The following is a 21600-nucleotide window of genomic DNA, read 5'->3' on the forward strand; positions in this document are numbered from 1 at the left end:
CTGAGCCACCTTCCCAGCCCCAGTATCATCCTTTCTAATGGATGAGTAAAATTCCATTGTGAATATATACCACATTTTTCTTGATCCATGCATCCATTGAGAGGCATCCTGGCTAATTCCATACTTTGGCTATGATGAATATGGTGAATAAGCTGCAAAGAACATGGTAGCTCTACTGTAATCTTTTGGATAAATGCCCAAGAGTGAATGACAACTCTTTTGTACACAACTTAAAGAGAATACAAGTATCTATGAAATAAAGAGAATTTGTCATTTCTAAATTAGTGGGATACTAGTATATTGAACTTGGGAGCCATTTATCCTTGAGGAGCAAATCATATGTAGGAAAGCAATGAAAAATTTCACTACAGTAACTCATTCTTTGAGCTAAGATACCAGGTTTCACCTAAAGGTGTTTTCAAGATCATCTTGCAATTTCCTATTAACATTAATCATGCTATGCTTTGGTTGAGGGATGTCTCCAGGCCTTCATAAAGATCTGAAAGACATGTTTCTATGGCCAGAGATATCAACTCTGTTCTCTCCAAAGAGCCTTTAACAGAGTCCTGGTAAGATTGCCAGACAGAGATATGTGATTTTAAAAGCTCTCATCTTAAGACATTTGAGTTACCTTATCCTTATCCCTTTATCAGTCGAAAATAAACTTTACAACTTTGGCAAGGGGGGGAAGGGATGGGAAGGGGAAACAAAGGAGGAGGCAACAATGCTTGATAAGAAATGCACTCATTAACTTGCCTATGTAATTGTAAACCCTCTGAACTGTATTTTCACAAAAAAAAAAGAAAGAATCAAATTGACTAAGAAGCAATGAAATGTTAAGAGCATAGGCTCTACGTCCACACATCTTATTTATTTTTTAATCTTCAAATAGTTGGAAAAAAACAATTTCAACTTAACATGTCCATTTATGTGTACAATACGCTCAAGTCTCAGTTCCCATGTTCAGTATCGATATGAATAATATACAGTTGATTATAGCAGCTATCCCTAGGTAACTGTAAGGATACAAGCATAAAAGACCAGGCAAGAAATGGGAGCTTAATATAATCATTTGGAATAAAAAAAATTTGTTCTTCATAGATTTTCAATATCTGATTTTTTTGTTTTGCTTTGTTCTGTTTATTTGTCTCTTGATTTGTGAGTTTGAAATTTTGTGCCAGAGTGCTTTTCAATAAGTAAAAGTAGAAACTGAAATATTGTCCGCTATCATGAAGAATCACATTTAATTTCTCTCCCTTGTAATTTTCAAAAAGAAAAAATACTTCATAACCTGCTCTTTAGCTTTTAAGCATCCCACTTCTGGCCAATACATCTCTCCCTATCCAACATGATCCCATAATGAATAAAAAAAAACGGTTTTTAAAACCCACAAAAAAACGCCCTTGAAAAAAGTCCGCCTTTTGGTAAAACCAACAAAAAAACGGTTTCCAAAAAAAATTCAATAAGAATCCCCAAACGAAAAAATTTAACCAATTCCAAAACAAAAAACCTTTTTTTCCAATGGTCCTCCGAAAGGCAAATGAACAATTTTCCTTCCAAACAAATGGTTTAAGTTTCCGGAATTCAAGGAAATTTGAAGAAAAAAAGCCTAATAAAATTTTTAAAAAAATAAAATAAAAAAAAAAGGAAAAATATTTAAAAGGTGATGGGGATGAAACAAGGAGAGGAGAAATAAGAAAATAAATGTTAAAATGAAAACAAATTCAAACAAAAGCAGAGGTAAAAAAAATGATATGCTTCACACTATACTAACAAATTCCTAAAGCCTATACAATGAAAACAATTCTCCATGAGACAAAAAAAAAAAAACATTGATAGGAATAAAACAAATGAGGAGAAAAAAACCCTGCATAACCTTGGCGAGAACAATGATTGCTGTAGACTCAATTAGAGAAAGCAGTCAGATTGCAGCTTCTTGGACAAAACCCTTCTTGACATGAGTCCTCACATTTTGCTATCTACCTTGTTACAAGAACTAGTCTATCCTCTGGAAGTTTCTTAGATCCTCAAGCTCTGGCTTTGGCTATTTTAGCTTGCCCTGAACCTCAACTGTCTTGCTTATAGCCAGGAAAGTCACGGATGTGTTCTGCATCTGCCCCCTAGGCTCCTGCAAATCCATGATCTCATTATATATCCTAGATTGAAGAAGTAGATCATTTTTTAATGATACAACCTCTTGTGAGCAACAGCAAACACAGAAACTTAAAATCAACTTTTACTTGATGGAAGTCATAGGAAACCTCTAGGCATTCTAGAACATTAGGAGAAATGGAATAAAATTGGGACAGGTGCTAAAATAAGAATTTTATTCTCCACCATTTCAGGACAAATGATGGTCAGGAAAGACATAAAATAGAAGTCAAAGACCTCCTAATAGAGATTTGACCAACCACTCCTCACTTGATAACAAAGTTATGAATATCTCTCTCTGGAATGGGAATACCCAGACTCAAATCATTTGATGTTGTAGATGAAAGATGTTTTTATTTTAAATGTCTGATCAAGAGAGACACATAGAAATATACACACAATATTTCATAGGTGACACTTGCCATCTACCTGTATTAATTTCAAGAACTAGGAATTCCCTACCTTCAGAAACCAATATCTTCAACATAGATAATCAGATATCTTTCCCACTCTTAAACCTTTGTGCAGATAAATTAATGAAGCTAGGTGACTTATAGATGTGTGAGAAAGAAAACCAGACATAAAACATGGAATACTTGGGTTGGGGAACAAAAGATAAGAAAAGATAAAGGGGCACAGAGAAAGGAAGTTTTCTTAAATTCTCTTAAATTATTCTGTCTCTGGCCAACCTTATCTTCTTATTTTGGTGTAAAACATACCTGGCTTCTGAAAGGAGCCCTAGCTAGAAGATGATTCTGAAGCAATCTAGGGTTCATCTGGCAAAACCACTGGCACTACACCATGATGATTTTTATATACTGAACCCCCTCAAATATTCTCCCCTGTACTGAACCACTCAGATCAATTGCAGTTATTCCCTGGGGCTTGCAGGACTGGAGAGATGTCTCCAGGGTTGTTAAATTATCCCAACTCCTCAGGTCAGGAAAATGAGATAATATTGAGGGATAAAGTGTGTGTGTGTGTGTGTGTGTGTGTGTGTGTGTGTGTGTGTGTATGTGTGTGTGTGTGCGCGCGCACACTCATGCACATGCACTCTCACGCACACATGCATGTTTGAGAGGGTGGGAAATTCCAGAGGCTAGTTACAGCTCATTCACTTTTTTGGATGACCATCTTATCCATTTCACCATTTTAATGACCCAAACAAATGATAGTCGCCTTTATTTTTCTCTAGTACAGCACAACTTAGAGGAGGAAGAGAAACTCAAGGAAAAATGTCTCTCATTTTTCCCACTCAAATGAGATCTCAAAGTTGAAATAACTTTCTAGTGAGTGATTTCTTTTCATGTTCCATTTGTGTTTTTCAGTCTTCAATTTCAACCTAAGTATGGTATTAAGCCACTCCTGGGGTAAAAAGAAAGCAAGAAGCCCTTTGGGAAGTCATTAATCAATGCCTTGATCAATCAAGGAGCAGTGACTATTCCAGAATATCTAACTCAAAAGCTACTCTCTCTGCCTGCCTTATGAATAATACATCAGCAGCAAGAATAATTAATATCTGACATGAATTCTGAGCTTTATCAGTAATATTATTTATTGTAACTATTATATGATTGTCATTATAATACTTATATAGCATAAATGTAATTTTCCCGTGAAGTGAGCATTATCATCATTATTGATTAGAAGGCACAGACTGTTGGTGTAGTGTCTTTGTAAGAATTACAGGAAAGAATCATATAAAATTCAAAAAGACAGACAAGGGAATCCTCACTCCAAGTTTGTTCCACACTTCTGGACCCTGAAGGGCACCATGACTAGGTAAAGAAGAAATGCTCATACAGAATGAGGATGATATGCTAAGTTCACTTGTTCATCTGTCGGCTGTCTACCTGGTAGACAATAATAATAATAATGTAGTCTTTTCACCTATTAGGTTTATTAGGTCAAAATTTGTTTGTATCTCAGAATCATTTCTTCAATAGTTTGTTTTTTTTTTAATCGTGAGAATACCGTACAGAGGAGTTACAATTACATGGGCAAGATAATGAGTACATTTCTTATCAAGCATTGTTGCCTCCTCTTTGTTTCCCCTTCCCATCCCTTCCCATACTCCCCCCTTTCCCCACTCGGTCCTCCCCCCACCCCCCCATCAAAGTTGTAAAGTTCATTTTTCTACATAACGACTTGTACATCTCATTGTTGCAGTGGGTCCACCTGTATCCCTAGTTAAACGAATTGTTTTTTCCCTTCCCCTCCACAAATTATACTGACATCAAATACAGTGAAAGCATGGGTTATACTGTGGGGAAGGGACATACAAAGCAATAAAGAAATCATCTAATAAATATGTTAGAAACAATTGCATGAAAGCAAAAAAAAATCATTTGGTATAATAATGTGAAGTATAACAAGAGAGAAGAGGGAAAAAAAGGAGAAATGCTTCCTGTTTCTCACACAGAAAGCAGGAAAAACACCCCCAGAGTACTTCTTCTTGTCTAAAGCGATGGCAGAAGTTTCCCACATTTCTGAATCCCTTAATGGAATCCTTCTAACACTTTCTATAGGGGGGAAAAAGCAATCTTTTCCTTCCCTTTCAAAGCATTTTGTGATGATTTGACCTGATCTCTCTCAATTCCCTCATCCCAAGCTGCTTATTAAAATATATTGGCTGGAAAAGTGGCTCAGTGGTAGAGTGTTTGCCTTGCATGCATGAGGCCCTCAGCACCACATAAACAGAAAAAGCTGGAAGTGACGTTGTGGCTCAAGCGGTAGAGTGCTAGCCTTGAGCTGAAGAGCTGAGGGACAGCGCCCAGGCCCAGAGTTCAGGCCCCATGAACGACAAATATACATATAATGTCTATATTCACTCTTTCCTGCTATCCTGTCCAGGGTATAGTTACTTTTTAAATTTGATAGTAACTTTACTCAATATTTTTAGCTAATTTCCTATATGAGTTCTTGCTTTTCTCATGATTCCCTCTTACACACACACACACACACACACAGAGTGTGTTACTAATCTTTATCTTGAAGTTCAACATTGATAACTTTCTTCCAGGTCACCCATCTTATCACTATATAACAAGGATCTCTCCCAAACCAACATGTTTATCACCTTAAAAGGCAACTACATGGGCCAAGCACAATGACTAACACCTGTAACCTCATCTACACAGGAGGCAGAGGTCTGCAGCACCACAATTCAAGGTAAGGTCAAGCAAAAAGTTACTGAATCCCCATCTCAAAATAAAAGCCTGGCATAGAGGTACATTGAAGAAACAGGTAGAAGGGTTACAATGTGAGGCAGGCCAGTTAGGCAAAAATGCAAGAGGTATCCAAAAAAAAAAAAAACTAAAGTGCAAAAAGTCTGCGGGTGTGACACAGGTAGGGTATCTCATTCCCAGAAGGCACAGAAAATAAAAACTACAATAAATTACATTCTTCCTTTTCCTATACACCTTGCTGGTTATTTCTTTGAACAATTCATGTAATAGTAGAATCCATTGTTGATAGTAAAATCTAGTTGTATAAAATAGGTAAAAAAGGGGGGGCTGGGAAGGTGCCTCAGTGGTAGAGTGCTTGCATAAATGAAGCCCTGGATTCAATTCCTCAGTACCATATAAGCAGGAAAGGCCAGAAGTGGCACTATGGCTCAAGTGATAGAGCACTAGCCTTGAGCTGAAGAGCTGAGGGACAGTGCACAGGCTCAGAGTTCAGGCCCCACGACCGACAAAAAAAAAAAAATTAGGAAAAGATGTCACACAATAAAAAAAAACCCTGACAAATTTGCCTCTCAAATATTAATCTTGTTTCTTTCTAGCAGTGTTACACTATTCCCTCTGTTCTTCTTACATAAACTTCAACAACATTCTTTTTATTCACATTAAAAATAAGTTGTTTTGCTTATTTATATTTTTCTTTTTAAAAATCCCCTGAGAGAAGTGGGTGATTCTCTTATTATTCTCATAACTTTCTGTAGAAAATATTGTTGCAATAACATTTGGCACTAACCAAATTTGAATTAGGTATGTTTCTTATTGCCTGTCGTAGAACAACTTTGTTATCACATAAATTAATTTTTTGTGAAGTCCTTGTGAAAAATCACAGTAATGACAAATTAAAAGTACATTTGCAAATAATTTCTAGGCCTACATAATATATCTTGTCACTCCTTAAGCAATTTTCATGATAGCTAAATAAGTTTTAGGAGAAAGTGTATATTTTTTCTTATTCACACACTCTTAACCATTACTGAGCAATTTTTTAAATGGATTATTATAATTGCCAAAGATAAGGTGCTAGAATTCATAGTGCAGGACAAGAGATATTGTGTGATCATGGTCATGAATTATTTAGTATACATAGCAATGACAGGATAGACAGAATGGAAAAAACAAAGCAGGAAACCAAGAAAGAAAGGGAGTAAAACAGAAAGAAGAGGAACAAGATAAAAGATGGATAACTCTTGAAAGATACATTTCAAGGTGAAGCAAGATGATTTTTAAGGTGAAAACTACTAAATATTTTTAAACTTTGTTTTATTATCTTTAAATAGTAGCACAAAGGGAAGTCTACATTCCATTTGCCAATTTATGAATAGAATGCATCTTGATCAATGTCATCCCTTCCATCATTCTGCCCCATCTCTCCAACCCTACCTATTTCTGATTCTGTTTTACATAGGTACATTGGATATTATGACTGTATTTGCCTACCCTTCCTCTCTCGGTTCATCTTCCTACTCTTGTTAAGTCCAACCAACCACAGATGAAATATGTTTCAGCTACCTGGTATTTAATTTGTTTAACTCTGAGTTCATTTTTCAAAGGGGTTATGCCATCAGACTCCTCCCCTATATATACCAATACTCTAGTCAATTTGTTTGTGTAAATATGCATATGACTCTATATATGTTTTCATATATGTCTATAATTTAGATAAAATTTCCATATGGGAGAAAATATGTACCCTTTGTCTCTTTGAGCCTGACTTAAGAGTGTTTTAGTCATTTTGCATCCATATAAGTTGCTTTTTCTTTTGCGTGTCTTTTTAATTTTATTTTCTTATAAGGATGTTGTACAGAGGGGTTACAGTTATATCAGTAAGCTGATGAGTACATTTCTTGTAGAGCATTGTTACCCTCTCCTTTGTTTTTCTCCTACTATCCCTTCCTTCCCCACATCCCTCACTCCTCCCCATCCCCCAAAGTTGTAAAGTTCATTTCCAACATAGTTTTTTCTTTTTGTATGTGTGCACTGGCCCTGGAGCTTGAACTGAAGTCCTGAGCACTGTCCCTGAGTTTTGTGCTCAAGGCTAGCCCTCTACCCTATGAGAGCCACAGCTGCACTTCCAGACGTTTGATGATTAATTGGACACGAGTCTCATGGATTTTCCTGCCCAGGCTGGCTTTGAACAAATCTTGAGATCTCAGCCTGCTGAGTAGCTAGGATTACAAATGTGAGCCTCTGGTGCTGGCAACAGCAGCATTTTTATCATGCCAGTATTTAAGTAGTGATATCTTATCATGGTTTTAATTTTTGTTTCTTTAATGACTAAGAACACTGAACCTATTGTTCATGTGTTTGATTGACATATTTAAATATTCTCTGGTGAAATTTTTGTTGTTTTTCTCAGTACTGAGGTTATGAACCAGATCTTTTTTTTAAATTGTATGCTGTACAGAGAGGCTACAGTTACATGAGTAAGGTAATGAGTACAATTCTTGTCAAGCATTGTTGTCACTTCCTTTGGGGAACCAGGTTCTAGGCTGACACTCTTCCACTTAAATCATGCCTCCAACTCTGTTTTTGGTTAATTTTAAGAAAGAGTCTCATTTCCCGCCTGGGCATGAACCTGAGCTTTGACCCATCTAGCTCTCCACCTCAACGGGCTAGACTTCTGTGGCAATAGAATCTTCCAGACCTCTACACGGGCTGGCCTGTGTCTGTAATCTTCCCAATCTCGGTCTTCCTCATAGTCTAGGTTGATGCACCACACTGTAGGTGTACTGAGAAAGGGTCTTGTGAGCCATGATCCTCCTTTTCTTAGCTTGCCAAAGAGCTACAGTTGTAGGCAAAAGCCTGTCCCTGGTAGCTGAAAACATTTTTTAATGAAATCCAATTCATTTCACTTTTTACTTTTATGATTCTGCTTTTCAAGAGTATTTGCATAACAAACTATTTCTTCTAGATATTTCATAATGTTTGGCTTTTTATTTAGATCTATGATCCTTTTTAGTCAACGCTCTTACAAAGTGAGATATAGGTTAATTTTTCCTATATAATTGTCCCAGAAGAATTTTTGAAAAACATGTACTTTCATTTTTCCTTTGATTATTTTGTGGGGGTTGTTTGGTTTTTGCTTTGGCTTTTGTTTCAACTTGATGGTCTTAGGGTTTGAACTTGGGACCTTAGGATTATAAAGCAGTCACTCTAGCACTGAGCCATGCCCTAAGACCACACTTCCCTTTTCATCTTCTCAAAAACCAAATGATGGCTGGGCATGAGAGGTTCATGCCTGTGAGATCAGCTGTGTGGAAGGCTGGGATCTGGAGGCTCTCATAGTTATTTGTTGGGTTTTGGTTGTTTTGTTGTAGTCATTCTGACTAGGATGAGATGCAACTTTAGTCTGGTTTACCATTTCCCTGATAGCTAAAGACCTTGACTATTTTTTCATACATTTATTGGCGATTTCTACTTGTGCATTTGAAAATACCTCTTCTGTTCATTATTTCCATTTATTGATTAGATGATTTGCTCTCTAGTGTTTAAATTTTGAGCTCTACCTAACCCACATCAGATGAATAGCTGGCAAAGATGTTCTCACATTCTTAGGCCATCTCTTCACTCTGTTAGGTGTTTGCAGGGCAGAAGCCTTTGAATTTGAGGTAATTCCACTTGTCAATTCTTGCTATTGCTTCCTGAGATACTGAAGTACTTTTCAGAAAGTCATTGCCTATGTCTACACCTTGATGCCCCTACCTTTTTGTAATAGTTTCATAGTTTCAGGTCCTTTAAGAGGGTCTTGGGTCCATTTTGAGTTGAGTTTTATACAAGATGAGAGACAGGAATATAATTTTAATCTATTTATATGGGAATATTTCTGAACATCACTTACTAAAGAGGCTACACTTTTTCCAGAGAAAGTTTTTGCAACTTTGTCAATAACCGGATGGTAGTAATTATGTGGATCTATTTCTGGATCTTCTACTCACATGGCCTATGCTTCTGTATTTGCATCTGTATGAGTACCATATTGATTTTGTTTTTATGTCTCTATAGTACAGTTAGAACCCACATATTATGATACTGTGATGCATCCAATTTTGCTCAGCGTTGCTTTGGCTACCTAGGGTCTTCTGTCTTTTAATATACATCTTGATATGTTTTTCTAGTTCTCTAATGTCATTGGAATTTTGATGGGGATCACATTGAATCTATCGATTACTAGGGAAACTGTGCTAGGAATATTGGCAGATACAGATATTTTGGACTGATAATAAAAAAAATTAAAAGCCATGAGAGAGAAATATAGTGATGTCAGTAAGAAGGCAAACTAGGGAACTCAAACTTCCTTTTGCCATATAGATACTATTTAACTCAATACACAGGGGTAAACTTCTCTAAGAGACCTCTAGAAGCCAGCTGAGAAGCTGCATAACCCACGTTATTGTAAACCATAAAGGCATTCTAACAAGAAAATTAAAAAAATACATTATAGCATTGTGCCCTCTGTGATCATTCCCCACCCAGGACCCAAGATAGTACATAAAAAATAAGAGGAAATCTCCCACTACTGGGCTCCTCCTTTGTGATAGAATTGAGAATGGGACACTATTGAACTTTTCTAGCAGCTGCTCAAGGAACAGGTTTCTGCCCTACCTGACTTGGTACATAGACGGACCTACATCAGCATATGAAGGAGCTGAACACTGCACAGAGCACATTACAGCTGCTGTTCTATAGCTAGACACCAGGGGGACCAAGAGATCAGAAAAGATTTGAGAAATAGAATCCTCTGATTGGTAAAGGTCTTGTCTTATAGGGTGCTAGATAGAAGCTATTTAAACACACACACACACACACACACACACACACACACACACACACACACACCGGAAGAAGTTGATTTTGCAAATGCTTACATCCTAGCAAAAAGATTGCAAGGCATTCAAAAACAGAAACAGGTCAATGACAAGACAGCAACAACAGAAGCCCCATGAACCAAGAATAACACATCCAGTAGATCTGTCCTCTGGAAATAGTATGACTTTTAAGAAACTTAAGATAATCCAGGCTCCAGTGCCTGTAATTCTAAGCTGAGATCCAAAAACTGTAGTTTGAAGCCAGCCCAGGCAGGAAAATCCATGAGACTCTTATCTCCAATTAACCACTAAAAAAGCCAAAAGTATAGCCATGGCTCAAGTGGTTGAGTGCTATCTGTCAGAAAAAAAAAGCACCAAGTTTAAGCCTCAGGATTTTTAAAAAGTTACAAATGATATGAATTTGTGGTTTTAGTCATACACACTGAGGAGAGGACTAGAGCTGTTTGTACATCGCTATCAATTTAAAACAAAAAATGCTATAGCTTTAATATAATATAAATTACTGCAAGAGCTAGGTTTAAAACATAAAATTCTGTAACTTTATATTTTTATGCCATAATATCTACATTGAAAATGTTTAAGAATACACAAGAAAATGAGAACAAAATTTTGTCACAATAACAAAAAATATCAGTGAAAATGAAAAGGAATGCTAAAAGATGCAAAAGGGTGGCAAAAAACAGTAAGTAATTAAGTCCTTCTTATATTACACTTCTCAATCCAAAGGCAAACAATGACTAAATGGATCAAAAGTAGGATTTGATGTAGATGCTGTATACAAGAAACACACCTTGGAACTAAGGACATACATAAGCTGATAGAGAAAAGACAGAAAACAGTTATCTATTCAAGCAATAACTGAAAACTCATGAGTGGATATACTAAAATAGACAAGTACAAATAGGCTTTCGTTTAAAATAGAAAAAATAGATTTAAATGCAAACTAGCATAAGAGAAAAAGAAAGGTATTGTATACAGGTGGAAGTGTTAGCTTACTAAGATCACAGAACAACTAAAAACATGCATGTACCAAACCTTAAAAGTCCTGTACTGATGAAGCAAACATTACCACAATTGAAGAAATAGTCACACAGTAACAGCAAGAGGCTTCACTTTCAATGACAAACAAACAAGATAAACAAGAAAACAATAAACTGAATCTCTCCAGCAAGCACACAAAGTCACCCCACATCACAATAATTTCATGTACATTAGTCAGAGTACACATAAAACATTCTCTAAGATGGACCATGTATTAGATCACAAAACCAATCTTAAAAAGACTGAGATCTTACTGAATATCTTTCCCATTTGTAGCAAAATGAGGCTAGGAGAAAGAAAACTGGAAAACCCACAAAGATTGAGATGATTCTATAAACATGTGTTGATTTGGGGGTTTGGGGGGTGTTTTTTGCTCTTCCTGGTTTTGTTTGCTAAAGTTACTTAGGTCTCAGTTTATCACCATGTCAGAAATATTACATGTTTGTCCATTCATTTATCTCAGAATTTTTTTCTAAATGTTTCATGTGCCTTTTATGTTGAGTCATCTGGAATTGTCTTAATTGCTTACTCATTTCCTATCACTCATTTCTGGAATGTATGATCAATGCTAAAGAGGAGTGTCATCTCTTGCACTTTCTATTGTGCCCTAGAACTCTACCTGGCATTTATTAGTGCACAAAAATGACCTGTCCAATAATAGCCATTTTCAAACAGCAAAGGGGATTGCATTGAGGACCTGAGGTTGATATCCAAATACTATAAAAATGAGAGGCAGCTATTGTGCTGAACACTTCAATAACCTTGTATATGATCTGATTAGAAACTGATGCTTGAGCCGGGTATGGTAGCATATGTCTGTAAACCCAGCACTCAAGAGGCTGGGGCAGGAGGAGAATTCAAACCCAGCCCAGGCTAGTGAAACAATAGAAAAGGATGAACATGCCAATATGAGAAAAGAGGATGATATTGGAGGATTATTTATTGTGGACCCTTCCTCTACCTGCACAGTTTCACTTGCTACATTAATAAGTTGCTACTTTCTATGTCAAGGACACCAGATTAAAAATTGATATGTGGTGCTTCCTACAGATCATACACCAGAAGAAGTCAATGATGGAAGAGCAGAGAAAGGTCACTTCAACTGAGGCAGGAAGCCTGAGACAGGACCTGGGTCTCGAGTTCTGAAGAGCTAGGAGCAAGTTAATCGTCTCTCCTACCACTATTCACTGGAGTTAAACCACACTGGGTAAGTTTAAAGGCAGCTTCTAGCTCCAACAGATCATACATGGATATGGAAGAAAATAGGTTGATGGACACAATAACCTGAGGTAGGAGATGTTTGTCTATACTCTGGTGATAGGATAATTGGTGCACCATCTCCTGAATGGCCGGATAGGAGTAACAAGGCAGGATATGTTGGAAATGGAAATACAGGATCTGGTTACTCAGGTGTATTGAAGAAATGACAGGGACAAAAGCACCCCGGAGAGGTTAGAGGGACAGGAGGAGCAGGTGATGGTGTACCACAAGAGTAGAGGAGCTATTGACAGGGATTCTGGCTGATGATACATCCTGAAAGGGGCTTGGGAGGCACTTGGTGTTACATAATATATCAGAAAACAACACATCCATGAAAGACATAGCAGGAGAAATTAGAAAATACAAAATACAGAGGGGTTTTCAAAAGGAAGTCAAGGTTCAGGGGCAAAGGACTGAGAAGGTTCCATACACTTTGCTGATTACTTTCAGAGGGACCTGACTTTGCAAATGTGTGTGGCCCAAGATGGAAGTGGAATCATGACAAAGATCAGGAGATCATCAGATGATCCTCGAGGTGGTTTGTGGAGCTATGGTTAAGAGAAAACTGTCACGAGGGCTGGGAAGGTGGCTCAGTGGTAGAGCGCTTGCCTTGCATGCATGAGGCCCTGGGTTCGATTCCTCAGCACTACATAAGCAGAAAAAGCCGAGTGGCGCTGTGGCTCAAGTGGTAGAGCGTTAGCCTTTTTTGAAGAGCTGAGGGACAGTGCCCAGACCCAGAGTTCAAGCTCCATGACTGACAAAAATAAAGAGAGAAAACTGTCATGATTTCAGACAAGCCACTGGAGCACAGATTTCTCCACTCCTACACTAAAATTTCCCTTTGTGCTTCATATTACTCAGAAATAAGTAGTATTTCTCTTAATGCACAAACAAGAAGACGTCATTCTACAGCACAGGTTCTGATTTATTTAATTCTGGCCTCAACTTGATGATACAAAGCCAAGTGAATAAGTGATCCCTATAGAGCAGAAACCCCATGACCTCAGCGCGCTGAGCACCATGTGCTACCACACTGAGTTAATGGTTAATTAAAACAAGAAACAACAAAACAAGAAGGTGTCTCTGAGGACTCAGCCCAGGGTATTCTCGGGCTGATTATCGACAGTCTTGGGGGGGCAGGGGGAGAAAGACTGGAGAGGATGATAATGGACAAAGGGCAGACAGGTCAGAGGAAAACAGCATCAGGACTCAGTGTATCTGTGAGAACCACCCTAATCTGGAGTGAAGAGGACTTGTTTCAGGGCTTTAGAGAGCCACACTGGATGCTAGGGATGGAGGCATTCATCCACTGTTGCTGCAGATCCAAAGTCATCCTGGGAAGAACAGGCTCCTAACTGACCACAGTCTTGCCACAGAGGTCTCCCTATGGGTCTCTGGCTAAGAGAGACTGGACATCTATGCTCCTTTGTCCTTTACCCTGTATCCCACCCATTCCCCCAGACTTGTTACAGCCAGAGTAGCAAAAAGGATGCAACTGAGGCAGTCCAGCCTGACACCAAAGTATGCGTGAGGGTCGCTGGGAGTGAACTGCCAGGTATGGTGAGTGAACTGCCAAAGGAAGACACAGATGTGGGAAGAACAGCTGTGCCCCCGGGGGGGGGGAGAGGGTGGATGAACATGCCTAAAGAAATGGGGAGAGGAGAGGAAGTGGGGAGAGGAAGTAAGGGAGGAAGGTGATGGAAGAGATAAGGCAGAATAGATGAGGGGAAATACTCTTTCTTGGAAATTCTTTTTATGTTTGAAGAGTTAAATGGCAGACTGGGGCTGAACAGGGAAGGTGGAGCAGGTGGAGCAATAAGAAAAGTGAAGTTTACAGAGATGCCAGGCCCAGGAATGTTCATAAAGGCAGATCGTTCCAAATGACTTGTGGAATTCAGCAGACTCACATCACCTCAGGCCAATGGAGAGATGTTGCTATTAACAAAGTGAATAGAGTAAAAGATAGCCTTTGTGTTGGAATAGCTGACAGCACAACAGGAATACATAGAAAGGGTCTTAAATGAATGTTGATTTCTAATGTGGGGTGTGTTGAGATCATCCACAGGAATGTGGGATAAAGGATGCTGATTCCTTTGAAGGCTAGCAGTGTATCACAGGGTCTAATGAAGCTGGTAACTGACACATTCTAGCAAAGTTAAACTGCTTCCTGAAAGTGGGAAATGGGCAGGAAAGAGATACCACCACAGGTGCAAAGGCAAAGGGCTATGAAGAACCAGACTGAATTTGGAATTGGATTTGAAAAAGTCTTAGAGGGGCTGGGAAGGTGGGTAGAGTGCTTGCCTTGCATGCATGAGGCCCCGGGTTCAATTCCTCAGCACCACATAAGCAGAAAAAGCCAGACGTGGTGCTGTGGCTCAAGTGGTAGAGTGCTAGCCTTGAGATGAAGAGCCCAGGGACAACACCCAGGCCTAGAGTTCAAGCCCCACGACTGATAAAAAGTCTTAGAATTCTAGAGATAAGTGATGCTACAACTGAATTTCATACTTTAGAAATAAATGACCATGTAGGGAGGTTTTCCAACCAAACTTATGGCTAAGGGAAGATTCAAAATTATATGATATCTCTATAAATTTAACTCAGGGCCAAAGGTCCTGGATGGTGGAATTTGGAGAACCTTCAAAATTCAATAGTGACATTGTTTATCCCTAAATCTAAACTGTTTTTCTGGTTGTTGGTCAGCTAGGACCTTCCTCCCCACATCCTCTAGGGCAGAGGTGAATTCCATGAGCATCCTGGTGAAGACAGAGCATGAAAAGTAAAGAGAAGTCAGGGAGATGCGGAGCTGACCATTTGCTAATGTTCCACCAGCCACAAGGATCATAAGCTAATAATGTGGCAGGTTCTTACTCATGTTAGGGTAAGTCAGGATACCTCACTAATTTGATCAAAATGATTCAGTTCATGTTTATTCAGAACTATTTCTACAAAATTAGATGTACATTCAGCTGCATGAGAGAAATAAGACAATTTTGGAGATTTTAGAAACATACATGATACTATCATGTACAAAGCATTCTGAAAACTTAGAAAAGAAAAACCCAGTGAAATGTCTTCCTTTTTTTAAACCATTGTAATTGCTATGGGCCATGGCTATGATTTTATTTACTTTAATGTTTTTTATTGTAAGAATACTTTACAGAGGGGTTACAGTTACATGAGCAAGGCAATGAGTACATTTCCTATCAAGCATTGTTACCTCCTCCTTTGTTTTTCCCCTACCATCCCCTCCTTCCCCACCTCCACAACTACGCTCCCTCCTCTCCCCTCCACCCTCCCTCCACCTATATTGTAAAGTTCGTTTTTCAACATAGTGTCTCATACATCTCATTGTTACAATGGGTCAACCTGTATCCCTATTTAAGCATTTTGTTTTTTTCCCTTCCCCTCCCCAAATTAGAGAAGTGTATATACAAGATGCAGGGCACTGACATCAAATACAGTGAAAACATGGGTTATACCATGGGGCAGGAACATACAAAGAAACAAAAAAATCACATGGTACATTATTGTTCCCCTACACAGAACACTGCAGTGTTTTTCTTTGCCTCTTTATGCATGTGAGAGACTGTCTAATAGATGATTCAGGAACTAGAATTGCCAAAACAAATGAATTTACTTCATTAGATTCCACCAAATTACTCCTGAGAGACTACACAATTTCATAATCTTGACAGCTTGGATTCAAGGTAGTCAGTTAATATCTGTTCCAGCAGATAGTTTTATCAAAGTTTTCATTTAATGCCACTTTGAATTACAAAGTCCGTTTGATATTTGAAAACACGTATTCTGCTTGTAACCACTGAAACTAATTTTATTATCCAGTTGTTACTATTTGTATTTGTTTTATATGCATCATTGCATTTTAAATTTCTTCTAATTAATTGTAGCTCTCTAAATGTTCCAAATTCTACACTTTTTGTCAGTAATCTGAGCTTCAAATATTTTCCTATTATGGAGATTTGTATCCTATCATCTCTTTTATTGTTAATATATTTTATTACCTTTAAGTGGTTGTACAAAGGAGTTGTGGTCAACAAAGCAGTTTATGAATACATCTTAAATGATGTTACTCCTCTCATCATTCTTCACCATCTCCCCCAGCCCCTCTGCTCCCTTCATATCTTTAAATTTTGTAAGATATGCATTGAACTTTTATGGCTGAATTCTCCCCCTTTTCCCTTCATGCATCTATCCTATCTTCTTTATTTTAACTATACTTAAGCTATCCATATTCCATAGGAGTTGTTTTAACTTAGCATTGTCACATTAATTGATATTTTTAACTTATGGCTTCGTTTCAAACAGCCTGTTTCTGGCCTGTTATTGTGAAGTTTCTTGATTTTTTTTAATCAAAATTTTAGGTTAAGCTTCTGGATCCCAATGAAACGGCATGCTAACCTTTTGTTATGGACCTCTTGAACATGGAAGATTCACCTGGGTGTACTTTATACCTTATCTGTATCAAATTTTCCAATCTATAACTGAAGAATATCTACACTTTTTAACGTTTCTAAGTCCTTGACATTGTTTTATAATTTTTAGGATATGATTTGTGCACTGTCCGTATACATTCTCTTATTCTTTTTATTTTTTTATTGTGAAAATACTGTACAGAGGGGTGACAATTACATGGGCAAGGTAATGAGTGCATTTCTTATCAAGCATTGTTGCCTCTTCCTTTGTTTCCCCTTCCCAGCCCTTCCCAATCCCTCCTCTTCCCCCCCCCCCGGGCAACGTTGTAAAGTTCGTTTCTTGACATAACATCTTGTACATCTCATTGTTGCAATGGGTCCACCTGTATCCCTATTTAAACTATTTGTTTTTTCCCTTCCCCTCCACAAATTATACCAACATCAAATAATGTTTTTTTTCTTTCTTGCTATTGTTTTTTATTTATAATGGTATCATGAATATGTTATTTTCTCAATTTTGTTTTCTCATTTCATATTCCTATTGTATTATGGATATCCAATTTATGTTTATAGGTAGGCATTATTTTATCCTATGGCCCTACTAATGCCTTGATTAATTTTATCAGGTTTTTAAACAGGATTTTCTACATAACATTTTATGTCCTATATTCATAGAGATTATTTCTCCTTCCCAGAGTAGAAGCTTACATTTCTTTCTTTGCATTACCTAGAACCTTTAGTATGATTTAGAATAAAAAAATAGGAAGAGTTGTACCTTTTCTTAAATTTCAAACCCTAGAGAGGAGCTGGATTTTACAGATAAGCATCCCTGATTCACTGTAGCTTTCTCTCTTTGTCACACTGAGAAAATTCCTCTCTAGTCTGGAAAGAGATACTAGGCATGCATTGTTTAGTTGGGATGGGTGGTTTATTTGCTTGCCTAGTTATTTTGAGAGAGTCTCCCTATGTAGCCTAGGCTGCCCTTAGACTCCCAATCCTCCTGCCTCCACATCCCAATTACTGAGAGTCCATAGTATAGCCTGTGCTACCACGCCTGGCTTGGGTATCTGTTTGTGTAGGACAGGAAAGTGGAGATGCAGCCTACTGTGGAAAGCATTATACCAATGTGTTATGCAATTAAGTAAATCTTGGCAATTCACTTTTTAGTTTTCAGAGTTCAAAGTGTGACCCTGAACGATGTCAACACTCTCCACCCAGACAGCCTCCAACATCAGCATTCCAATGGCTCCTACCTTCCTGCTGGTGGGCTTGCCTGGCTTGTCGGCTGCACCATCCTGGTGGACAATACCTCTCATCACTGTCTACCTTATCTCTGCAGTGGGCAATGGTACTGTCCTCTGGATCATTGTCCTGGAGCCCACGCTGCACCGTCCAATGTACTTCTTCCTCTTCCTGCTTAGCCTGTCTGATGTTGGCTTGGCCTCGGCCCTGATGCCCACCTTGCTGGGCTTGGCTTTTGCTGATGCTCGTGCTATCCCTGCCTCCACCTGCCTCTTGCAGATGTTCTTTGTCCATGTCTTTTCTGTCATGGAATCCTCAGTCTTGCTTGCCATGGCCTTTGATAGGGCATTGGCTATCTGCCGCCCTCTCCAATACCCGTCACTCCTCACCAACGGGGTCACTAGCAAGATCGGCCTAGCCATTCTTTTTCGATGCCTGGGTCTCCATCTGCCCCTGCCATTCCTCCTGGCCCACATGCCCTACTGCCACTCACAGGTCCTGACCCATTCTTACTGCCTACACCCAGATATAGCCCGCCTAGCCTGCCCAGGAGCTTGGGGTACAGTTTACAGTTTAGTTGTAGTCCTGTCGGCCATGGCATTAGACCCATTGCTTATTTTCTTCTCCTATGGCCTGATTGTCAGAGTGCTTCAAGGTGTGGGGTCCAGGGAGGATCGCTGGAAGGCTGGTCAAACTTGTGCTGCCCACCTGTCTGCTGTGCTTCTCTTCTATGTGCCTATGGTTCTCTTGGCACTCATTAACCGGCTCAAGTTGCCCCTCCCTCAGCCTGCCCATACGCTTCTCTCTTACATTCACTTCCTGCTTCCTCCACTGTTAAATCCTATTCTATACAGTGTCAAGATGAAGGAGATTAGAGAGAGGATACTCAAGAGGATGCAGCCCAGGAAGGTTGGCTGTGCTCTGTGAGTGAGATGTCCTTCCACATTTGCTTGGAGAAGGCTCCCCATGCCAAAGCTTCCACCACTGAGAACTGGTTGCCATGCATGAAATAGCCATTTAGGTAAACAAGTGTCTATGCATGATTGTAGCTGCCTCTCCCTAGAAGTGTGCCTGTGGTGGGTTTAAGAAAGCTGAAGAAAATAGATGCAAACCATCCATAGTTGTACTCTATATGCCCGTGCATTGAAAGACTCTCGGTCTTGCCACAACTCTTCATGTGCAGGGCTATTGTTGTTCTCTGGCTGTTAAGTTACTTGCTCTATCTCTGCCTGCATAACTGAGAAAAGGGGCAAGTATCAGACAGAAGGCACAGGAGATGAAGGAGAAGACAGAAGCAGCCTGCCTAGCTGGGTGGAGGGCTTTCCACTTGTGTTGCACCCTGATAAGAAATAAGATTCTGAATGACCCAAAGGAATTACATGAAAGACAATGCAGTGAATCTTTCATTTAGGCATTTCCCTCTGAGAGACAGGACAGGGAACTCAACCAATAACAAATAGAGGAAGACAACTGGTTATTTTGATTCTTTTGTTTTTAAAGTTTTGAATATAAGGCATGCTTGTTGTTACAATTCTGCATAATTAAATATATTATATACAAAAAATACTGTCTCAATTCTTTATTTCCTGGTAGTGGCCACTTCAATGAGGGTGGGATGAGAACAATAGGCTTATTTTTGTTTTGTCTTTTGAGTTTGGGCACAAGACTTTTTCTGTTCAATTTTGTCCTCATGACCTGTTTGGGCAAATAAGAGTCTAGGATATGGCACTGTGGCCCCAAGTGGTAGAATGCTAGCCTTGAGCAAAAGAACTCAAGGACAATGCCCGGGCCCTGAGTTCAAGCCCATGACCAACAAAAAAAAGTGAAGATCTGACATTTTGCTGGGCCGTGTACTTGCCTAGCAAGTACTACATCCTTGGTTCAATCCTCAGTACAAAATAGAAGGAAAGAAAGAACGAAAGAAAGAAAGGAAGGAAGAAAAAAGAGAGAGAGGGAGGGAGGGAGGAAGGAAGGAAGGAGGGAAGGAAGGGGGAAGGAGGAAGGAAGAAAGGAAGGAAGGAAGGAAGGAAAGAAAGAAGGAAGGAGAGTTTTTTATGTACAGTGTGAAGTTATTTCTTTTTCCTCTCATTTTTTTTCCTTTGGTTTATCTCCTGTTATCACTGTTTTAGATTTGGTACACTGTGTCTTGTATATATACTTATCTGATTTGGAGAAGGAAAAAGGAATAACAAAATGATGAGAGTTTTCTGGATCTTTACTTAGGAAGTTTTGACTCATGCCAAGGAGCCATAGTGTTTCCCTTATCCCTTCCTGTAATATTTTCAGAGTATCAGAGTATCTGGTCTTACATTAAGGTCTTTGATCCATATGGTGTTGATTCGGGGGCAATATGATATATAAATTTCTGACTTCAGTTTTCTGCATGTGTATAGCCAATTCTGACAATACCACTTCTAGAAGAGGCTGTCTTTCTTCCATCCTGTGTTTTTGGCTCCCTTATCAAATATTATGTAACTATGAGTCTATGGGTTCATTTCTGTGTCTTCAATTCTATTCCATTGGCCCTCAGGCTTAGTCTTATGCCAGTACCAAAGCTGTTATTATTACTATGGCTTTATAATAGAGTTTCAAGTTTGGTATTGATATTCCCCTGCACTGTTCCTGTTAATTTTATACCCTGCTACTTTGCCAAAGTTCCAGATCAGCTCAAGTAACTTGGGAAAGGAATCTATGAGGTTTTTTTTAAAATACAGGATCATGTCATCTACAAAGGGGAAGAGTTTTACATCTTCTTTCCCTATTTGGATTCCCTTTATGTTTGACTCTTACCTTATTGATCTAGCTAGGAATTCCAGTACTATATTGAAGAGGAGTGGAGAGAGTGGACATCTTTGTGTCATTCCTTCCCTTGCCCACTCTGTACTAGTCCCAGGCTCTGTGCTTTCTTGCTTAAGGCTAGCACTCTATCACTTGAACCACAACTACACTTCTGGGCTTCTGGTGGTGAATTAGAGATATGAATCTCACAGGACTTTCCTACCTGGGCTGGCTTTGAACCACAATCCTCAGATCTTAGTCCCCTGAGTAGCTAGGATTACAGGCGTGAACCACTGGTGCCAGACCCAAGGGAAGATTCTTTGTCGCTCAACCAAACTTTCTAAAGTCCCTGAAATGCTAACTTCTTACTTTGAAATGTGAGGAAGAGAAGGTGTAGGGTTAAAGCCAGGTGATAACTACACTGACTTACAGCAGCAGAACTGGCAGGACTCATCCTGGACTTCATTGCCTATTAGATGGTAAGACAACTTAAATTTTTCTTTGTTCCAGAATCTTCTAGAATTCTCAATATTTATTACACCCTCTTTGGCCACTCATTGACTCGCTTTTAAACTATTCTTCTAATACAAATTTTCACACATCTACCTAGAACACTATGGACAAGTT

General features: G+C 38.9%; 1 protein-coding gene across 1 annotated transcript; it reads left to right on the forward strand.

The window, feature by feature from the left end:
- Positions 1–18150: 18150 nt before the first annotated feature.
- On the forward strand, positions 18151–19122 carry LOC105984032 (olfactory receptor 51S1). Its single transcript, XM_013014073.1, has one exon. The coding sequence runs from the start codon at positions 18151–18153 to the stop codon at positions 19120–19122; it is 972 nt and encodes a 323-aa protein (XP_012869527.1).
- Positions 19123–21600: the final 2478 nt, after the last annotated feature.

Source organism: Dipodomys ordii, unplaced genomic scaffold (genome assembly GCF_000151885.1).
Source record: "Dipodomys ordii isolate 6190 unplaced genomic scaffold, Dord_2.0 Scaffold22, whole genome shotgun sequence".
Taxonomy (NCBI): domain Eukaryota; kingdom Metazoa; phylum Chordata; class Mammalia; order Rodentia; family Heteromyidae; genus Dipodomys; species Dipodomys ordii.

Bases quoted from the DNA above. Each gene is read 5' to 3' on its own strand.
- LOC105984032 (XM_013014073.1), top strand. From the start codon at position 18,151: ATGTCAACACTCTCCACCCAGACAGCCTCCAACATCAGCATTCCAATG.